At 40.0% G+C, this 19,344-nt stretch overlaps 1 protein-coding gene across 1 annotated transcript in view; it reads left to right on the forward strand.

Moving 5' to 3' along the window:
* The window catches only part of LOC122814274 (complement factor H-like), a 542,961-nt gene that overhangs the window by 252,078 nt on the left and 271,539 nt on the right, over positions 1-19,344 (forward strand). Inside the window, exon 3 of the mRNA XM_044086867.1 lies at positions 4,233-4,338. Coding sequence (XP_043942802.1) covers positions 4,233-4,338 — 106 coding nt within the window. The remainder of the gene's footprint in view (positions 1-4,232; positions 4,339-19,344) is intronic.

A 19,344-nucleotide genomic window follows, 5' to 3' on the forward strand; every position in this document is an offset into this window, starting at 1 on the left:
TTTTATATAACCCTGAAATTTCAAAGTATGTTTATAAAGGGAATTGTTAAGATTTGCTTTTGAAAACTGCAACAGAGAATAAAACAGCGATGATGGAGTAGTTAATAAAACTAAAACTAGAAAGAAATATTAAGGAAATATGATTAAATTGCCAAGAAAAGCAAATAGAGGGTAGCATAAAAGAAAAGGAAACAAATGCAGGAAAGGGTAGAATGGTAATAATAAGGCAGGAATAATATAACATGACCTAGGAAGAAGAAATATAAGAAAGACAATGAGGAAATGGGCAGTTATGGTATGCTTGAAGACAAATGAGGCCAGGAAAATTGGTTAATGGTATGGACAGCAAATATTTTGATGAGGATATGAGAACAGCAACAACTACATATTTTTGATAGAGGGAGTAAAACACCAATATAAATTAGTAGAGGCAAAGAAGTACAAAAGTTAATTTCCTAACTTAACTGTATCACAATCACCATACACCGAGTTTAGGAAATTAACTTTTGTCCATTGTAGTCTGATCTTGGAGTTGGTATATTTAATTTATGGGGCATCAGTGAGGTTAGGAAATTAACTTTTTTCCACTGTAGTGTGATCTTGGAGTTGGTATATTTAATTTACGGGGGGTGTGTGGGGGCAAAACCTCCCACATGGGGGTGCAGGGGGGCTTGCCCTCCCCTGCAGAAACATAGTAGAAAGTGTGTTTGTTAGTTAGGTGTTGTTGTAGGTGGAGGTGGTAGTATTTACTTGTGCAATGTAGTTTTCAATGTTATGAAGCACACTTTCAATGTTCTGAGTTTTCAATGTTTTGGGTTTTCAGTGTTTTGAATTTTTGATGTTATGGTGACAATGTTATGAAATTCAACGTTATGAAATTTCAGTGTCATGAAGTAGACCCATATATATATATATATATATATATATATATATATATATATATATATATATATATATATATACACACACACATAGCTATATATCTATATCTATATCTATATATCTATATCTATATAATCTATATATTTATATATAGCTATATATATGTATGGGTCTACTTGAAAACACCGACATGCCAAAACACCAACGATGGGAACACCGAGACCGGAAGATCGACAACTGAGATGACCGACTGTTTAAAAGCCAGACGCTGAAAACACCAACATGTTAAGGTAAGTGTGCGATAGTAACAGACTTTAGGGTTAGGGGCGGGTTAAGTGAGTTAGGGTTAGGGCGCGAGTTAGGTGATTTTTGCGATAGTGATGGACCTTAGGGTTAGGGTTTGGGTTAAGGTTAGTGCATAGATAGTTGTGTATGTAAGGTTTAGTGTAACTTTGTAAGGTATATGGTGTGCTTGTGTTGTGTGTGTGTTTTTCGGAAAAGTTATTTGTTTTGTATTGTTGATTGTCGGGATTGTGGTTTGTCGGGCATGTGAAGTTTTGTGCTTTTAAACTGTCAGTTATCTCAGTTGTCGATCTTCCGGTCTTGGTGTTCTCGTCGTCGGTGTTTTGGCATGTCGGTGTTTTCAATTAGACCCATATATATGCATATCCTTATTATGAAGTATTTCACTTCACATCTCAAGAATTTATCAAGTAAATGGTGCTTTCTCTTGCAGAAGTGAACATGTGGTATATTTGGATAAATGTAGTTCATGTGAAACTTTCTACAGGGAAAAAAAATATTCATAGACTTTCACAAGTAGTTTATGAACATGCACACATAATATTAAAAACAAGAATTTTTCTAATGTTTTAGCAAAAGTTAGTAGACTTGTGGGGGGATTCACAGAAGTTACTACAATATGTACACCGAGTAGCTTTTTAAGTGAATAGACAGCAAAGCATTGTGGTAGGGCTGTCCTTGAATTCAGAAAAACTACCACAAGGTTTAGATGTTACAACACCATTCTGCAATTCAGCAACCAGCCTAGCATTTTGCTGCATGGTGCTCTAGCATGAACACTTGCAGCATCATGTAAGTCTGGCCCCTTGCTTGTGTGGAATGCTAATGAAGCAGTCCAGGGAAATGGTATATGCCAATTACACATGTGGTCTCTCTCTCTCTCTCTCCCCCAGGAGTTGCTTCCAGAAAGGTATCTACAAGGCTGAGTGATTCAAGAGGTCACTCAGCCATGTAAATCAGCATGGCCATTCCTGCCACACTGCAGTACTGAACATGACCAAAAGGCTGTGTTTAACTACCTGCCATAACCATGGTATGGGGATTTGGGGATGGGGAGCATCACATAACATCAGGGATTACTCTTAATTGTAATTGCTGTAACACCATCAGCATCACTGCAGGGGCTAGGGTGTAATGGGGAATCACCAGACACTAGGGATGCATTCAAAACTTAATTGCCGCAGTGCCACCAACTCCAGGACAGGGATCAGTGATGACGGGAACTATGAGAGGGCAGACAGTTCAGGGACAGATGCATAGAATATGGTGTGTGTGTGTGTGTGTGTGTGTGTGTGTGTGTGTGTGTGTGTGTGTGTGTGTGTGTGTGTGTGTGTGTGTATGTGTGCATTCATATTTTGTGTATTTGTGTGTACAGGAGAGTGACTGGGGAATGATACTACCTACAGGAATACCAATAATCTGCACATCGCAGTAGTAAATGTGATTCAGAGACATGTAAATTGGCCAGTAATGAGGTCTTATTTTACCACAGCTCATGTATCTGAATTGCAAATTAACACATCATGGGAGCAGGACCTTTTTTAGTACAAACCATGTAGTTTGCTATAGGCTTGCAAGTGTCATAAGTAAAAAGTTTTGAAACATTTGCTTTTGTGTTACTAAGAAAACTGGAAGTCATTTGAGGGAATAAGACTTTGACAACCATCTGAAGTATAAAGAGTTAGCCTTGCAATTGTAACTAAAGGCTGATATTCCATCAGGTTGGTATGATCACACCAATATAAAGTTGTTGTGTCTTTTGGCTTTTCCCAGTTAGGGGTCGCCACAGCGGAACTCTGGTCTGCTAATGATTGGCAGTAGATTTTTACGTGCCGAGTTGCCAGCTCTGATGCACAACCTTCAATGAAGGTACACCCATTTACGCAGTTGACGCTCTAGCTGAGAATCGAACCGGACAGCATCTTACTGTGAGGCAACAACGCTACCGCAGCGCCAAAGTGCTGTTTAAAAAGAGGAGATTATTTACTACAAAAAATATGATGTTTTAAGTGATATGAATTTTTAATGTAGAGTGTTTGGTTGGGGTCCCCTTCACATGGTTGACATTTCATAAAGTCGAAGACCATATTGCCAAGACCATATGATCCCCTTTCTAAATGTCAACCACACGGAATGGGCATCTCCGTACAGTGCAGAATGGAAAGATTTCCATCTTCTGCACTGTAGTGCGATCCCGGAGTTGGTATATTTAAGTTCCAGGAGGTGTGGGGGCAGATCCCCCCATGGGGGGGTGTAGAGGGGCTTGCTAGCAATGTGAAGGTAAGTGATTGTTGTGTTTTTTTTTTACATGAGCGACATTTTGAAAGTCAATCATATATATGGTCTTGGCCATATGGTCTTCAACTTTATGAAATGCTGACTATGTAAAGTGGACCCTTTGGTTGATATATGTCAGTCGTGATTTTAGAGATGTTGCATGCTCATCTGATTTGTACTAATGTTCTGAAGTCCTAGTTTTAGTAAATGGGAAAGATCTAAACATTATGAAAAGTTTAATTTTATTTACTATTTACTATTTATTTTTAGGCAAGGGAGTTTTTCTTTTTTGTGTATATATGTGTGTGTGTGTGTGTGTGTGTGTGTGTGTGTGTGTGTGTGTGTGTGTGTGTGTGTGTGTGTGTGTGTGTGTGTGTGTTTTTAATATGCTAACTTATTTGCAATCATAATTTAAACTTCCTAGAGGAATTGGCAACAGATGCTTGGATTTATTAGCATGCAGCATTACTTAAGGGGAGCACAGGTACATCTATAAATGTAAAATACCTTCTTTTTTATTTCTCGACTCATGATACCTTTTTATTAACAACATTGAAAAAGTAGTCAATGATGCATATATTCCAGCATAACTTTACTGTATATAACTGATCAGCTTTCCATAGTTTGCTTGCATAATGTTAAGTAGTTTGTCACAGGAAACCTCCAGGCTGCATTTTAATATTGCTGATTCACATCAGATAAATATTTGATCATGTACTCAATGCTAGAAGATGGCATTTCATAGAAGCTTTTTCTGATTCCTTTTTCAGAAAAGTCCTGTGGGCATCCTGGGGATGCTCAGTTTGGTACATTTCGTCTTACAGAGGGTGAAGACTTTGTATTTGGAGCACGTGTTGAATATTCTTGTGATGACGGGTATATTTTTATCTTGTTATTAAACATGAGAATTTGTTTCTTTGGAAAAATTTTTTGAATGAGTGTACATTATATATGTTCAATAAATTAATATTCTAACTCATTGATTCCAAAATATAACCTCCTCATATTAAAAATAATACTGTTTTTTCAAAGTAGTTTTGTTATAAGGATTGGTTTAACTGCATTAAATCCACGCTGTTTTATTAAAAATGAAATTGACTCCTGGAAGGATTACAGGTTCAGGCTTCTAGGCACAAGTTATTTCCCTGTGGTACATTTGGTTGGGGACACATGGTTTAAATGAATTCTGATGCAGAGACATATGCCTGTTGCATATTTATTGTGGGCTCAAAAGAACATACATCATGACCATGCATTAATAACTAAGTGCATGGGGGCAGAGGAAGTGCTTGGTGTACAGTGCATGCTTATGTAACTACAACATGTGGAAGTGTGCTACAGCATCAAGGAAATCAGTTAAATTTTTTAGACAATGTTCCATAGAGGGTAATGGTCTACACATACCAGCAAGAAGGGCATTGTCCATTGTACATCGCATTTTCACTGTCACTGACTTTGGGGGCTCATACAAATGATTTCTGAAAATGTGGGCATGTAACTGTATGTGTGCATTTGTATGTGTGTGTGTGTGTGTGTGTGTGTGTGTGTGTGTGTGTGTGTGTGTGTGTGTGTGTGTGTGGCTGCTCCACTCATACAAAGATAAAAAGGGGAATGGCACTACAGAGAAGATTGTACAGTGAGGCCTGTGCTAAAGACAGAAAAAAATTCAGCTGGGGAGCTGAACAGAAGTCAGTGGTGCTCATTTTGAAAGGCTGATTTTGGGAATGAAAGAGGTGGAGGAAGTCAGAGGAAGGGCTCTGAGCCAACTAATCTGTGATATATAACATTAAGTATCCTGTTTTTTGCTTATTTCTGAGTTATTTATAGCACTTTTATTGTCTGCATATACTTTGCTAACTAGTTTCACTGTGTGTGAGGTATTAACTAGAACTTTTCTACAATTATTAAGCATCTGGTTGGGTTTGTTTGTTCTGATTTCCTGCTAAGGAGTGTATCATATAACTTGTTTGCAATTAAAAGCATTCTCTAGAGTCTCCTTGATCCTTTATCTGTTTAAACATTTCTGCAGTTTTTTTTTCTACCTAAGTAGTGTTGGCAGTGTAGCATTGTCTATATTCAGGCTTGTGTTTTGGGCCTAGTTGTTTGTTAGTAGAGGCTGTGTGTCTGAGCACATGTTCCAGGCCATCATAGTTTAGTCAAAGCCAGTATAGCATTTCAGTGAGAGTGAATTGTTTGTTGTCATTGGCTGACCGGGGTTGCCTGGTCTACGGCTTGGAGTACGCATCTCATTGGTGCTTTCAAGCTTTTTTTTAAAGTTGTTTCAGGTTTCAACTTTGTTACTTAAGAAGTTAACTTGTGAGTGTTTCTGCCATTTCACACTGAGCTAATCGGAGAAAGGGCTCTGAGCCAACTAATCTGTGATATATAACATTAAGTATCCCATTTTTTGCTTATTTCTGAGTTATTTATAGCACTTTTATTGTCTTCATATACTTTGCTACCTAGTTTCACTGTGTGTGAGGTATTAACTAGAAATTTTCTACAATTGTTAAGCATCTGGCTGGGTTTGTTTGTTCTGATTTCCTGCTAAGGAGTGTATCATATAACTTGTTTGCAGTTAAAAGCATTCTCTAGAGTCTCCGTGATCCTTTATCTGTTTAAACATTTCTGCAGTTTTTTTTTCTACCTAAGTAGTGTTGGTATTGTAGCATTGTCCATATTCAGGCTTGTGTGCCATTTCTCACTGAGCTAATCGGAGGAACTTGGAGGAAGGGCTCTGAGCCAACTAATCTGTGATATATAACAATAAGTATCCTGTTTTTTGTTTATTTCTGGTTGGGTTTGTTTGTTCTGGTGGCTTTGCAGTTGCCCACCCCTACTGTAAATTTGATCTGGGACACTCCTCCCAGTCTAGTGTCATTACCTCATTCTATCTAATCCAGGGAGAACATTTGAGAAGGCCATCCCAGTTAGTTTCTGCTCCTCCTTTCCCCTTTCCACTTTACAAAAAAAAAAACATTTTTTCTAAGCTTGTTTCCTGCCTTTCCTTTAAGTCATCTAGTTCAGATACAGATTTGCTGTATCCAGGACTGTTTGTCAATTTGCTTCTGAGCCCCCAAGTCTTTCTGTGTTGGAGGGAAGCCTTATAGCTTAATTTTGTTTCTTAGAACTGGCCAGTTTTCTAGTTTCAACACTCAAATCTGTTTCTTTAAGCTCAGCACTTGTTTCTTTGAGCTCAGCACTTGATCAGAACTCATTGTATGCACTAAATAAGCTACAAATTACTACAGCACTCAACTTTCCTCACTTGTCTAGAGGAAAACAGTTTTTAAAACTTAATAAATAAGAACCTATTCATGCATGTCTAAGGGTCATGATGAATCTGGGCATCTTGGGGCAATGCAGCAATTGCCTCATGTACACAGACAACTCTCTTCTTCTACCACCCAACACTACAACCTGTGAGAGATGCACTTATATAGCCAAACTGGAAGCAAAGCTCTCTTCACTCAAGACTGGACCAGACAGTCAAGAGGAGAAGGTAAACACTTGCATCACACCACACTCATCACATAGTCCCTCAAAACCTACACCACCAAAACACACACATAGAAATACAAAACACACACCTACATTTGCGGAGGCTCTCAAAATAAATCTACCCAAGCAACAGGGACCTCCAAAGCAGAAACACCCCTCAACACAACCCAAATGAGACATAGCCCACAAACTCAGTGTGCCACTCAACCACAGCCCATAAGGCATAACAACATACCCAACACTCTAGTCATAGGTGATTCTATAGTCAGCACACTGATATTCCACTCACCAGGCTAAACAAAGAGAAAGTTACTGTCAGCTGCCTGTCAGGTGCCAGGATCCGCCACATAATGCATGCACTCAGGTCATTCCACAACAAGTACAATTATGACTCTGTCATTGTCCATGTTGGTGTGAATGACCTGAGACATACCTCCCTGGACTTCATGAAAAGAGACATGGAAGAGCTGTCTCATCTTGTAGCCCAGGCAGGTATGACCCTAGCCCTGAGTAGCATCCTGCCATCACCCAGAATGATACCGCAGTACAAGGACAAAATGACTAACTTCAACAATTGGCTAAGCTTCTGGTGTCATTCTAAGGGGATCCAGTATCTGTCTGCCTGGGATGATATGATCGACAAACCGTGATGCTTTGCCAGTGATGGCCTGCACCTGTCACCGTTGGGATTCCGGATACTGGCTAAGGCTCTTGCCACCCCTATAGTGCCATTTTTAGGCAAGATTCAAATGACAAATTCATCACCGTAACAGGTACAAGCAAGCAAAATCTGAGGATAATGCTACTTAATGCTAGAAGTCTAAACCTCAAAATGCATTCACTTGAGGCACTCCTTAAAATGGAAAACATTGACATCTGTGCAGTGACAGACACCTGGTTCAAGGCTCCAGATAGCACCCCTGCATTACCAGGTTATAATTCATACCACACCTTTCGGCCACGTAACCTGGACAGAAGCACTAAAGGCGGAAGGCGTGTCCATATTCATTAAGGATATCCACACCTACGGGCTAGTTGCCCAGCATAATGCATCCAAGATTATCCAAGTGCAACTAACTCTGGGCAAGACCACAATCCAAATTGTAGCTTGCTACAGATCCCCCACCATGCCCCAGGATTCCCACTCCTCATTTCTTGATACACTGGAAAATATTAGGGTACAACCTAACACCCTAATAATGGGCAATTTCAACTACCCCACCATTAAATGGGAAAACTACTCATGTACCAACTCTTGTGCTCAACGTTTTCTGGAATTCATAAATTCCAACACCTTGGATCAACTTATCCACACCCCCACCAGGGGCAGCAATATCCTAGACCTGGTCATTACCAACATCGGCAACCAGTTTTCCACACCAGAGGTCAATTCCTCGTTGGTCAGATCCGACCACAAGCAAATCACCCTAGACATCCACATCCCACCCCCACCCCCCATTAGGGAATCCACTGTAAAAAAAATTTCTCCAAAGCCAACTTCATGCTTTTTAAGACAGAAGTGGCAAAATTCAAGACACCCATGCTGACTGACAATAGAGGTACGACTGCTGAATCCTATACAATTGCACTTTATAAGCACTTACATGAGTGCATGGATCATGTAATCCCTAACAGAACCAAGATGCTATCCTCCAAAAAAAGGAAGCCAATCTGGTGGTCCCCTGCCATAAACAAACTCTACAACAGAAGAAAGAAATTGTTGCAAAAAACAGTAAAATCCCATGATTGGAGGAACTCCATGGTCAGCCTCAGTAAGAAGCTGAGATCCTTCATAAAATCCTCCAAAGTTAGTTATGAAAACAAAATCGCCACTGATTCTAAAGACAACCACAAAGCATTCTATAGCTATGTCAATAATCTCAATCGAAACACTCAGATCTGCTCTGAGTTGCAGCATAATAGCACTAAATATACAGAACCAACTGATATTGCCAACATCCTGGCAGATAGGTTCAGTGCTAACTGTCTCTCTCATCACCTAAAGGGCCCATTTCTATACCAGAAGAATGCAAAGTTCCTGTAATCACAGCTGCACAGGTAAAAAACACACACTCCAAAGCCAAGAACACGGCATCCATGACAACATCCCAGGCTGTGTTCTACATGAACTACAGAATGAACTGGCACCCCACCTAAGTACCATGTTCAATCATAGCCTCACATCAGGCTTTGTACCCACTGAATGGCACACAGCAATGCCTATCCCACTCCACAAAGGGAACCACTACGGACCCAGCAACTACTGCCCCCATTAGCCTGACGAGGCTGGTCTGCAAGGCTATGGAACGTATCATCATGGAACTTATAAAAAATGACATTGGTAATCTCCAAACTTTGGACCCCACCCAGTTCGGGTTTCTAAAAGGCAGATCATGTCTCCTAAACCTGATAGATTTCTTTGAAGCGGTCACTAAAGCCATAGATGAGGGTAAGGTGGTTCACACAGCCTATCTAGATCTCTCTAAGACTTTCAACACCATTCCCCACTCTGGAATTATAGATAAACTCACTAAACTATGTCACAAGATGGGTTGCCAACTGGGTCACTGACAGAACCCACATGGTGAAAGTAGCAGACTCTAAATCCAACTTCAGACCAGTGACAAGTGGAGTACCACAGGGTTCAGTCCTAGGTCCTCTCCTGTTTGGTATCTACTTCTCTGAAGTGCAGGCTATCACAGAAGGTCTTTGGCTAACAAAGTTCGCAGATGACTGCAAACTAGGAGCCATAATCAAAACTCCCAATGATGTGGACATCCTACAGAAGGGCCTCACTGAGACAGATGCCTGGTGTCAAAGCCATGGCCTCAAGCTCAATGCCAAAAAGTGCATTGTCATCCCTTTTGGTAAAAACTCTGTACCCATGAACTATCACATAGACTGTAGTCTACTTAACACCGAAAGAGTGATAAGAGACCCTGGGACAAAGTGTACAGTAGTCTCTCCTTTGATAATCACATCGCCACAGTAGTCAGAAAATCCTTCTACGTGGCACACCTCGTCACAAAAGGTTTCTCATCCAGGAAAAAAGAAATCATTGTTCCCCTCTACTCATCACTCATTAGACCCATTATAGAGTACAATGCCCCTTTTGGCATGTACCTCACAAGACATCTAAAACAACTGGAAAGGCCACAGAAATACCTTACAAAGAGGATTACTGGCCTCAAACAGATGCCCTATGCAGACCATCTAAAAAAACTCCAGCTTTACTCTGTTGCATATCGCCTACTCAGAGACAATCTCTGCTTAACATACAAGGCCATGTCAAAACCAGAGCTATCGGACATGCTACACTTAAAAAATTCCAATCTCTCAGAGCCACATGCCCCAGGAATCTAAACCTTGTCATCACAATAAACAAAACATGCTGGAGGGATAGGTTCCTGACCCAGAGATTCCCCAGACTCTGGAATAGACTGCCCATACATGTCAAGCAGAGTGCATCTTTGTCCCTCTTCAAAAGAAACATTGACGATTGGATGGGAGATAGGAAATTCACCCCAGGGATCATGTCAGTTGCCCTGCTAGACAGGGGTCCAAGGAAGTAAATATTGTGGGAAGAAATAGCCAGGGAATTGTTATGGCTAGGGTTGTGTAGACCATAGGGCTGTTAGCCAAGTAACAACCTATGAACCTATGAACCTAAGTGTAGTAGATGCCAACTTCAGCAGCTGAACACAAACTGACAGGATATTCCTTGTTTTTGTCTCTGCCTATCTCCTAGTTTGAAACATGAGGCTGGGGAATGAGAGTCCAAGTTCAAGCTGATGTGTATGTGAAAGCATGTTTTTTCCTTTCTTAGCATACAGAATGTCTCATTAAACATTTATTAGCATATAATTCTGTTATCCCCTGTTTTCCAGATGACTGAGACATATAATGCTGTTTCCTGAATCGTGAACTCCCTGCATGTTGATACTCTTTCCACACACGAACATAACACAATGAGTGCAGGCATTCCTGATTCCAGGTCATAGTTTGAGAAAAGAAGAAATACTTGTGAAATATATAGGGATGATTTTGAAGTGGCATTTACAGCTATAAAGGAAGGAGTTTTGAAATGAGATTAGAAAAAAAATCTTAAAGGTCTATACGATAAACAATTGGGAGAACTTTCAGTAAAATCAAGATTATATTAGAAGAACATATTATCATGGTAAAAAAATGGGAGTGGCAGCCTTCCTGGCTAGCAGCTCAGATCAAAATGCATTGGAATAAAAAGTACAATCTGCATAAAAAGATAAAGCAGGACCCATAAGTCTCTTATAACATAAGATAACATATAGAAATAATATAATGAATATAGAAATAATAAAATAGGCAAAAATATCAGTACTAATTAGACAATATTATATAATAATATAATAATATTGTCTAATTAGTACTGATGTTTTTGCCTATTTTAGTAATATATGTGTCCTTTTGTTAAACACTACCTTACTCTTCACACTGCTTACTAAGGAAAGTGTATATATCCTGCCATATCTCCGCATTTAAATATAATTTACTTGTAGACTCTGTTTTTAGTTTCTGCCCTCTTCTTAGCATAAGCTGATAGCTATTGGAGTCCGGCTCTCACTGCTATCTCTCCAACAGTTAATGGTCTCTCTTTCTTCCCTTTCAGTTTAATTTAGTCAGTGTATCTTGTGCATTTCATGGCAAGTAACACCCCTTGTCTGCACTCCCTTCCAGAACTCACCTCACAATGTCTATCAAAGAAAGCAAACTGAAAACCAGAAACATCTCAAGTGTATGTCCTACTGGTTTCTGCCGCATTCTGTATACAAAACTACAAATATCTGAATCTGTCTTTAGGTAATGTGGCTTGCATACTTGTTGGATGATATAACCCAGGTCTCCCACACCTCTTAGACCACTAATAGCATCTTTACCAGCACTACCACTTATTTTTCAAGTTAAATACCCTAGCAAATGTTATTTGATCTATAGATATCTTTATATATCTGAAACAATTTGTATTTGCTAGTTCTTGACACTGACCTGTATAGTGTAAAGCAGCTGATTGTTTTTCCCTTTGCCTCAGCTGCACAGTTTGCCTCGTGGATCAAGCAGCTTTATTTGCCCTCGTTGTGCCCAAGCTCACTCCACTCCACTACCCTACCCCATTCCCAACCACCCCCTATTTCCTCAGATTTATACTCTATAGGCCACTCCCATACCACTAATTCAACCAACCACATTACAACAGAGTCACTTGATCACTGCACCACTCCCATCCCAGTCATCCATCCAACCAAATCACTCCACTTTAGCTAGATCACACACCACTCCCACACTAACCTTTCCAGCAACCACTCTGTCCCTCACTCTAACAACATTAAACTGCACTAATATAACCAGTAGCCACTCTATAAACCCCTGTCATAATAACCATTACTAATAAGTACTAAACCCTAACCAAGGTCTATTAAGCATCAAATAGTTCATATAACAAATATATCTACTTCATTACTTAATATGTCCACCTAAATTCTTCTAAACAGCCAATAATTCTAACAATCCTCATATTACTTACACATATTACCTCTTATTATAAAATTCTACCCAACACACTACCTCACCATGCCACTTCTCCCATTTATTCTGCATTAGCTACACCTCTCACCCCCTACATCATCACAACTATTCTACATATACACATCATTCCTCCATTAAACCTATCCTACCCTCCCACCAAACCAATAAAATATCCACTAAGTATGACAGGTATATAACTCACCTCATTAGAACCAAAGCTAACATTGCAGCCAGACCACCACTCTTTGGAGACATTCATCCTAATCCTGGTCCATGTGATAAAAATATTCACTTATGTAATAGTAATTCATCTCTTAATAAACATGAACTACCTAGAAAAGCTAATGACATGGTGATACTAAATATGAATGTCTAAAGCATTACCAGAAATGTCCATGATATTCACACTAATCTTTCACTATATTCGCCTGACCTAGTATTACTAACTGAAGCTTGGATTAAACCTGACATCTCCAGTAATGAAATTCTAGCTCCGGGATATAACATCCTATGTAATTATCGTACATCTAAAAAAGGAGGTGGTGTAGCCTTACTATTTAAAAATCAACTAAATGTAGAATATTTGAATATATGCACACAAATCTTAGCCAATGCAGAAATTCTACTTGCAGAACTAAAAATGAACTGTAGAAAAAGTATTTCTATTATCAGTTGCTATATACCACAGGGCGAGGTTATCCAAGTGCAACTAACTCTGGGCAAAACTGCAATCCAAATTGTAGTTTTCTACAGATCCCCCACCATGCTCCAGGATTCCCACTCCTCTTTTCTTGATATACTGGGAAATATTAGGGTTCAAGCTAAACTACCCCACCATTAACTGGGAAAACTACTCATGTACCAACTCCTTCTCTCAGCACTTTCTGGAATTCATAAATTCCAGTGCTCTGGATCAACTTATCCACACCTCCACCAGGGACAACAATATCCTAGACTTAGTCATTACCAACATGAGTGACCGGTGTTCCACACCTGAAGTCAACTCCTTGTTGGTCAGATCCGACCATAAGCTAATCACCCTAGATATCCACATCCTGCCCCCACCCCCCATTAAGGAAACTACGGTAAAAAATGTCTCCAAAGCCAACTTCATGCTTCTTAAGACAGACATGGTAAATTTCATGACACCCATGCAGATGGACAATACAGTTACAACTGCTGAACTCTACACAAATGCACTCTATAAGGACTTACATAAGTGCATGGATCGTGCTATCCCAAACAGAACCAAGACACTATCCTCCAAAAAGGAAGCCGATCTAGTGGTCCCCTGGCATAAACAAACTCTACAACAGAAGGAAGAAATTGTTGCAAAAGAGAGTAAAATCTCATGAGTGGAGGAGCTCTCTGGTCAGCCTTAGCAAGAAGCTGAGATCCATTATAAGATCCTCCAAAGCTAGCTATGAAAACAAGAGTGCCACTGATTCTAAGGACAACCACAAAGCATTCTATAGCTATGTCAGGAATCTCAATGGCAGCACCCAGATCTGTTCTGAGTTATAGCACAATGGCACAAAAATAATAGAACCAACTGATATTGCCAACATCCTGGCAGATAGGTTTAGTGCTAACTTTACCCCCTCTCACCCCCTAAAAGGCCCATATCTATACAGGAAGAATGCAAAGCCCCTGTAATCACAACTTCACAGTTAAAAGCAGCACTCTCTAAAGCCAAAAACACTGCATCCATGGGAATGGACAACATTCCAGGCTGCATTTTACATGAACTTCAGAACTAACTGGCTCCCCACCTAAGCACCATGTTCAATCATAGCCTCACGTCAGGCTTTGTGCCCACTGAATGGCACACAGCAACAGTTATCCCACTCCACAAAGGGGGAGCGACCACTGATCCTGGGAGCTATTGCCCTATTAGCCTGATGAACCTGGTCTGGAAGGCCATGGAAAGTATCATCATGGAATTCATAAACAAAGACATTGGTAACCTCCAAATTCTGGACCCCACCCAGTTCGGGTTTGTGAAAGGCAGATCTTGCCTCCTGAACCTGGTTGATTTCTTTGAGGCAGTCACCAAAGCCGTAGACAAGGGTAAAGTGGTTCACACAGCCTATCTTAACCTTGCCAAGGCTTTTGACACTATCCCCCATTCTGGAATTATAGCTAAACTCACTATGTCACAAGATGGGTTGCCAACTGGCTCACTGACAGAACCCACACTGTAAAAGTTGCAGACTCCAAATCTGACTTCAAATCAGTTACAAGTGGAGTTCCACAGGGTTCAGTCCTGGGACCTCTCCTGTTTGGTAGCTACTTCTTTGAAGTACAGGTTAACACAGAAGGCCTCTGGCTAATGAAGTTTGCAGATGACTGCAAACTAGGAGCTATAGTCAAGTCCCCAAATGATGTGGACATCCTACAGAAGGGCCTCACTGAGACAGATGCCTGGTGTCAAAGCCATGACCTCAAGCTCAATGCCAAAAACTGCATTGTTATCCCCTTTGGTAAAAACTCTGTACCCATGAACTACCGGGTCTACTTGATATGGCCAAAATTTCAAAATGTCGACTTTCATATGGCTGAGACCATATGATAGACATTTGAAATCTCGACCATACAAGTAAAACACAAAACACAACCACAAACTTACCTTAATGTCTTTGCCCCCCTGCACCCCCCCCGTGGGGGGCTCTGCCCCCCACACCCCCTGTAACTTAAATATGACAACTCCGAAATCGTACTACAGTGCGGAAGTGGAACTCTTTCCATTCCACACTGTAGTGTGATGCTGGTTCCCCATGGTCGACATTTCAAATGTCGATCATATGGTCTCGGCCATATGAATGTTGACATTTTGAGATGTCGACCATTAGAAGGGGATCCGAACTACCACATAGGCGGCAGTCTTCTTAACACCGAATGTGTGATAAGAGACCATGGGACCCAGGTGGACAGCAGTCTCTCCTTTGATAATCACATTGCCACAATAGTCAGGAAATGCTTCTACATGGCACACCTCATCACAAAAGGGTTCTCATCCAGGAAAAAAGAGGTCATTGTTCCCCTCTACTGAACACTCATTAGACCCATTATAGAGTACAATGCCCCTTTTTGGAATGTACCTCACAAGACATTTGCAGCAGCTGTAAAGGCCACAGAAGTACCTCACAAAGAAAATTACTGGCCTCAAACAGATGCCCTACACTGATCGTCTCAAAAAACTCCAGCTTTACTCTGTAGCATATCGCCTACTCTGAGGTGATCTCGGCATAACATATAAAGCTATGTCAAACCCAGAGCTGTTGGACATGCTACACCTAAAGAAATCCCAATCCCTCTGAGCTACATGCTCTAGGGACCTAAACCTTGTCACCACAATAAACAGGACTTGCTGGAGGGATAGATTTATGTCCCAGAGACTTCCCATACTCTGGAACAAGCTACCCATCTATGTCAAGCAAAGTTCCTCATTAACACTCTTCTAGAAAAATCTTGATGAGTGGATGGGAAATAGGAAATACACCCAGGGATTCACTTATGTGGCTCTGCTTGACAAGGGCACAGGAAATTAACTTTCTTGGGTTGGTGTAAGCCAGGAAACTTTGTTGGCTAGGCTTACTTAGGCCCTTGGGCTGATAGCCTAGTACCTACCTATGAACCTATGAACAACATACCCACACTGGAGACCCTACTGAAATGGGCCCCTGAGTTCCTGCAATGTGAAACCATCATCTTAGGGGACTTCAACATTGACTGGTTAACTTGTATCTCCAGTTCTCCCACCAACTTCACCAACTTCCATGGATTTTCCCAGTTCATCCAGTCTCCCACTAGAATTGACAAATCAGCCAAGAGATTCTAACAAACAGACCAAATGTTATCTGTCAATCAGGCTGCCTCCCTGACAGACTGAGCGACCATTTAGCCACATTTGTAATAAGACAGCTTACATATCAGGAAAAGTCCACCAATTACCAGACAACCAGAAAGAAAAGAATTCAGTCCAACTAGCTTTATTAATACTGTCAAAGCTTAACTGGACTCTTCTCAAGTACCTTAAACTAGATGAAGCTGTTCAATACTTCTAATCTACCTTCCTAGATATCCTAAACTCCCAGGCCCCCCTCGAACCATCAGAATCAAATCTAACTATGTCTCCTGAATGAGCAAAGACACTAGATCTCTGTTGAAATCCAAAGAAAAAGCCTGGGCCCTTTTGCACCAAACCGGATCACTTACAGACAAATAGGCATTTCTTGAACTCCATAACAAAGCAAAGAAATGTGTCAAAACAGATAAAACTAGCTATTACCACAATATGCAAACCAGATTCCAAAACAATCCTAAAAACATTGGTCATCAATTAACAACATTCTCCACCCTGGAAAATCAGGTGCCCCCACCAACCATAACAGATACCTCATTTAATGTTTCTACTCATTTCAACAAATTCTTCACTGAATGAATTTGCTAACTCTCAAAGCTGTCCATCCTCCAACCTATCACCTGATTTCCATATTAAAAGCAATGGCTTTACCTTCCATCCTGTCTCTACTGATAAAATTAAAGAACTCCTGGATCACTTACAGACAAATAGGCATTTCTTGAACTCCATAACAAAGCAAAGAAATGTACCACCCTAGCCACTGACAAACTGTCAACTGAATTTTTGAAAATAGCTGCTGACACCATTGCATGCCAGTATCCATTCTTGTCAATCATCTGATATCAGAAAAACTAGTCCTAAAGATCTGAAATTGTTCTCACATTATTCCACTCCACAAAGGGGGTAACTCAAAAATGTTTACCATCTATTAGCCTATAGCAATACTCCCACCTCTGTCCAAAATACTGGAGAGGTGTGTACATACAGAAATTATGGATTACCTTAACTCCTACAACCTTCTCACTAATACTCAGTAATGCTTCAGGCCCTACCACAGTACAACAACAGCCCTTATGTCATTTACTCATAAGTGAACAACCACAGAAACAATAGCAACTTTGTCTCCTCTATCTTTCTTGACCTCTCTAAGGCATTTGATGTGGTTAACCACAACAAACTCATTAAATCCCTCTCAGAACTGAATCTCAGCAAACCCACCATTACCTGTTTTTAACAAATAGACAGCAAGCAGTGCAGTGGAGGTGGAACTCTCTCCTTTACTAATAGTTACACTGGGCATTCCTCAAGGCTCCATCTTTGGTCCTTTACATTTCTCTGTCATCACTAGCAACCTTCATACCTCTACTCTACATGTTTCAGTCATGCGATACGCAAATGAATCAGCACTAATCTGTTCCTCTCCTTCACTCCAAGAACTGCAAGTAAAAATGCAGGCCTCTTTCTTTTCTGTAGAAGAATGGCTTACCAACACTCAACTAATACTAAACCCTAATAAAACCAAACTTATAATATTTCAACCAACTGACCTCACCACTCCTACATCCATGTTTACTATCACATCTAACAATAAAACTACTATCTCTCCTGTCACTCACACCAAACTTCTTGGAGTTGAGATAGACTGCAATATGAAATTTGATACATTTCACTCACCATTATAAAAGTACATAAAAAACTAGGGGGACTATATAAAAATAAATAATTCCTCACAAACAGCACAAGGGCAAAAACAGCACAAACACATCTCATCCCCACACTTCTATATGCCTCCTCTATCCTCAACAATCTTAAATCAGCTATAACCAAACTTGATGCTTGCTATAACAAAATTGCAAAGTTTGCCTCCAATAGCTGTCATCTCACACACCACTGCTCAGTCCTTAAAAAACTGAACTGGCTTGAACTTCTCCATCTTCTCCTCCACAACCAGCTTATACTAACCCATAAAATTCTTTACCACCCCAAGAAAATGCCAGTATTACAAAACCTAATTTATCCTTACTCCAGTACTAGGGTCCTATGCTCCAATAACAAACCTCTCCTTCAAGTCACTAAAGCCAGCAACTCTGCCGGAGCTTCCCTCTATTCTAATTTTATATCTAAAAAGTGGAACACTCTGCCCACTAATATAGCTGCCATTGCATCCTTAACCCAGTTTGATAAAAATCTCTAAAAACACACGTACAAGCCAATTGCATTTGTAACTGTGACTCCCCAGGCTAGTTTACCTCCATTTTGCTCTTGCTCACTCAGGATAACCACCCCACCTTACTGTCAAGCAATAAACTTCTTTTCATCTTGCACGTTTCCTTCTTTATAACTCCATCTTCCTTTAAATAATTAATCTATGTTCTAAGTATAAACATTTGAAGTATACTTTATTTTGCTAAAATACTATTTCTTACTAGATGTTCTTTAGCTGTATTGGCTAAGGTGTTTCATCCTTCTACCTGTATAGTGTATCTTATTTCATCTTAGTCATAGATGTTGTCACTTTAAAGTATTATTATCATAATTGTATTTGATGTAAAATGTAAAGTGTCATGCTTCTGTACCTGTGAAATTGTAGTTTATTAATCTTTGTTATATGAGGAGCATTTCTCCCTGGGCCTCCCCTAAAAAGAGATTGTGTCCAGTTGGACTTTCCCAGTAACCAAATATAAAACAAACAAATAAATAAATACATAAATAAATAAATAAAGGCATCAATAGTTATCATTAGAAAAGGAACAGAAAACATGAACTTACTGTGATAAACAATGTCCTTGGTAAGAAGACAAAACTGTAATGGGAAATGTGGAAATATTACCTCACATACAAGCAACACTCTCACCTCATCTTTTGAGTCTATAACAGAGTGATTTTCCAACACATTCTCATGAGTTTGTTAGACCGAGTTAGATAATAAATAGTTATCCCCATAAGTTACAAGT

The sequence above is a fragment of the Protopterus annectens genome, chromosome 10.part0, assembly GCF_019279795.1.
Source record: "Protopterus annectens isolate FY-2018-M chromosome 10.part0, PAN1.0, whole genome shotgun sequence".
NCBI classification, from domain to species: domain Eukaryota; kingdom Metazoa; phylum Chordata; order Ceratodontiformes; family Protopteridae; genus Protopterus; species Protopterus annectens.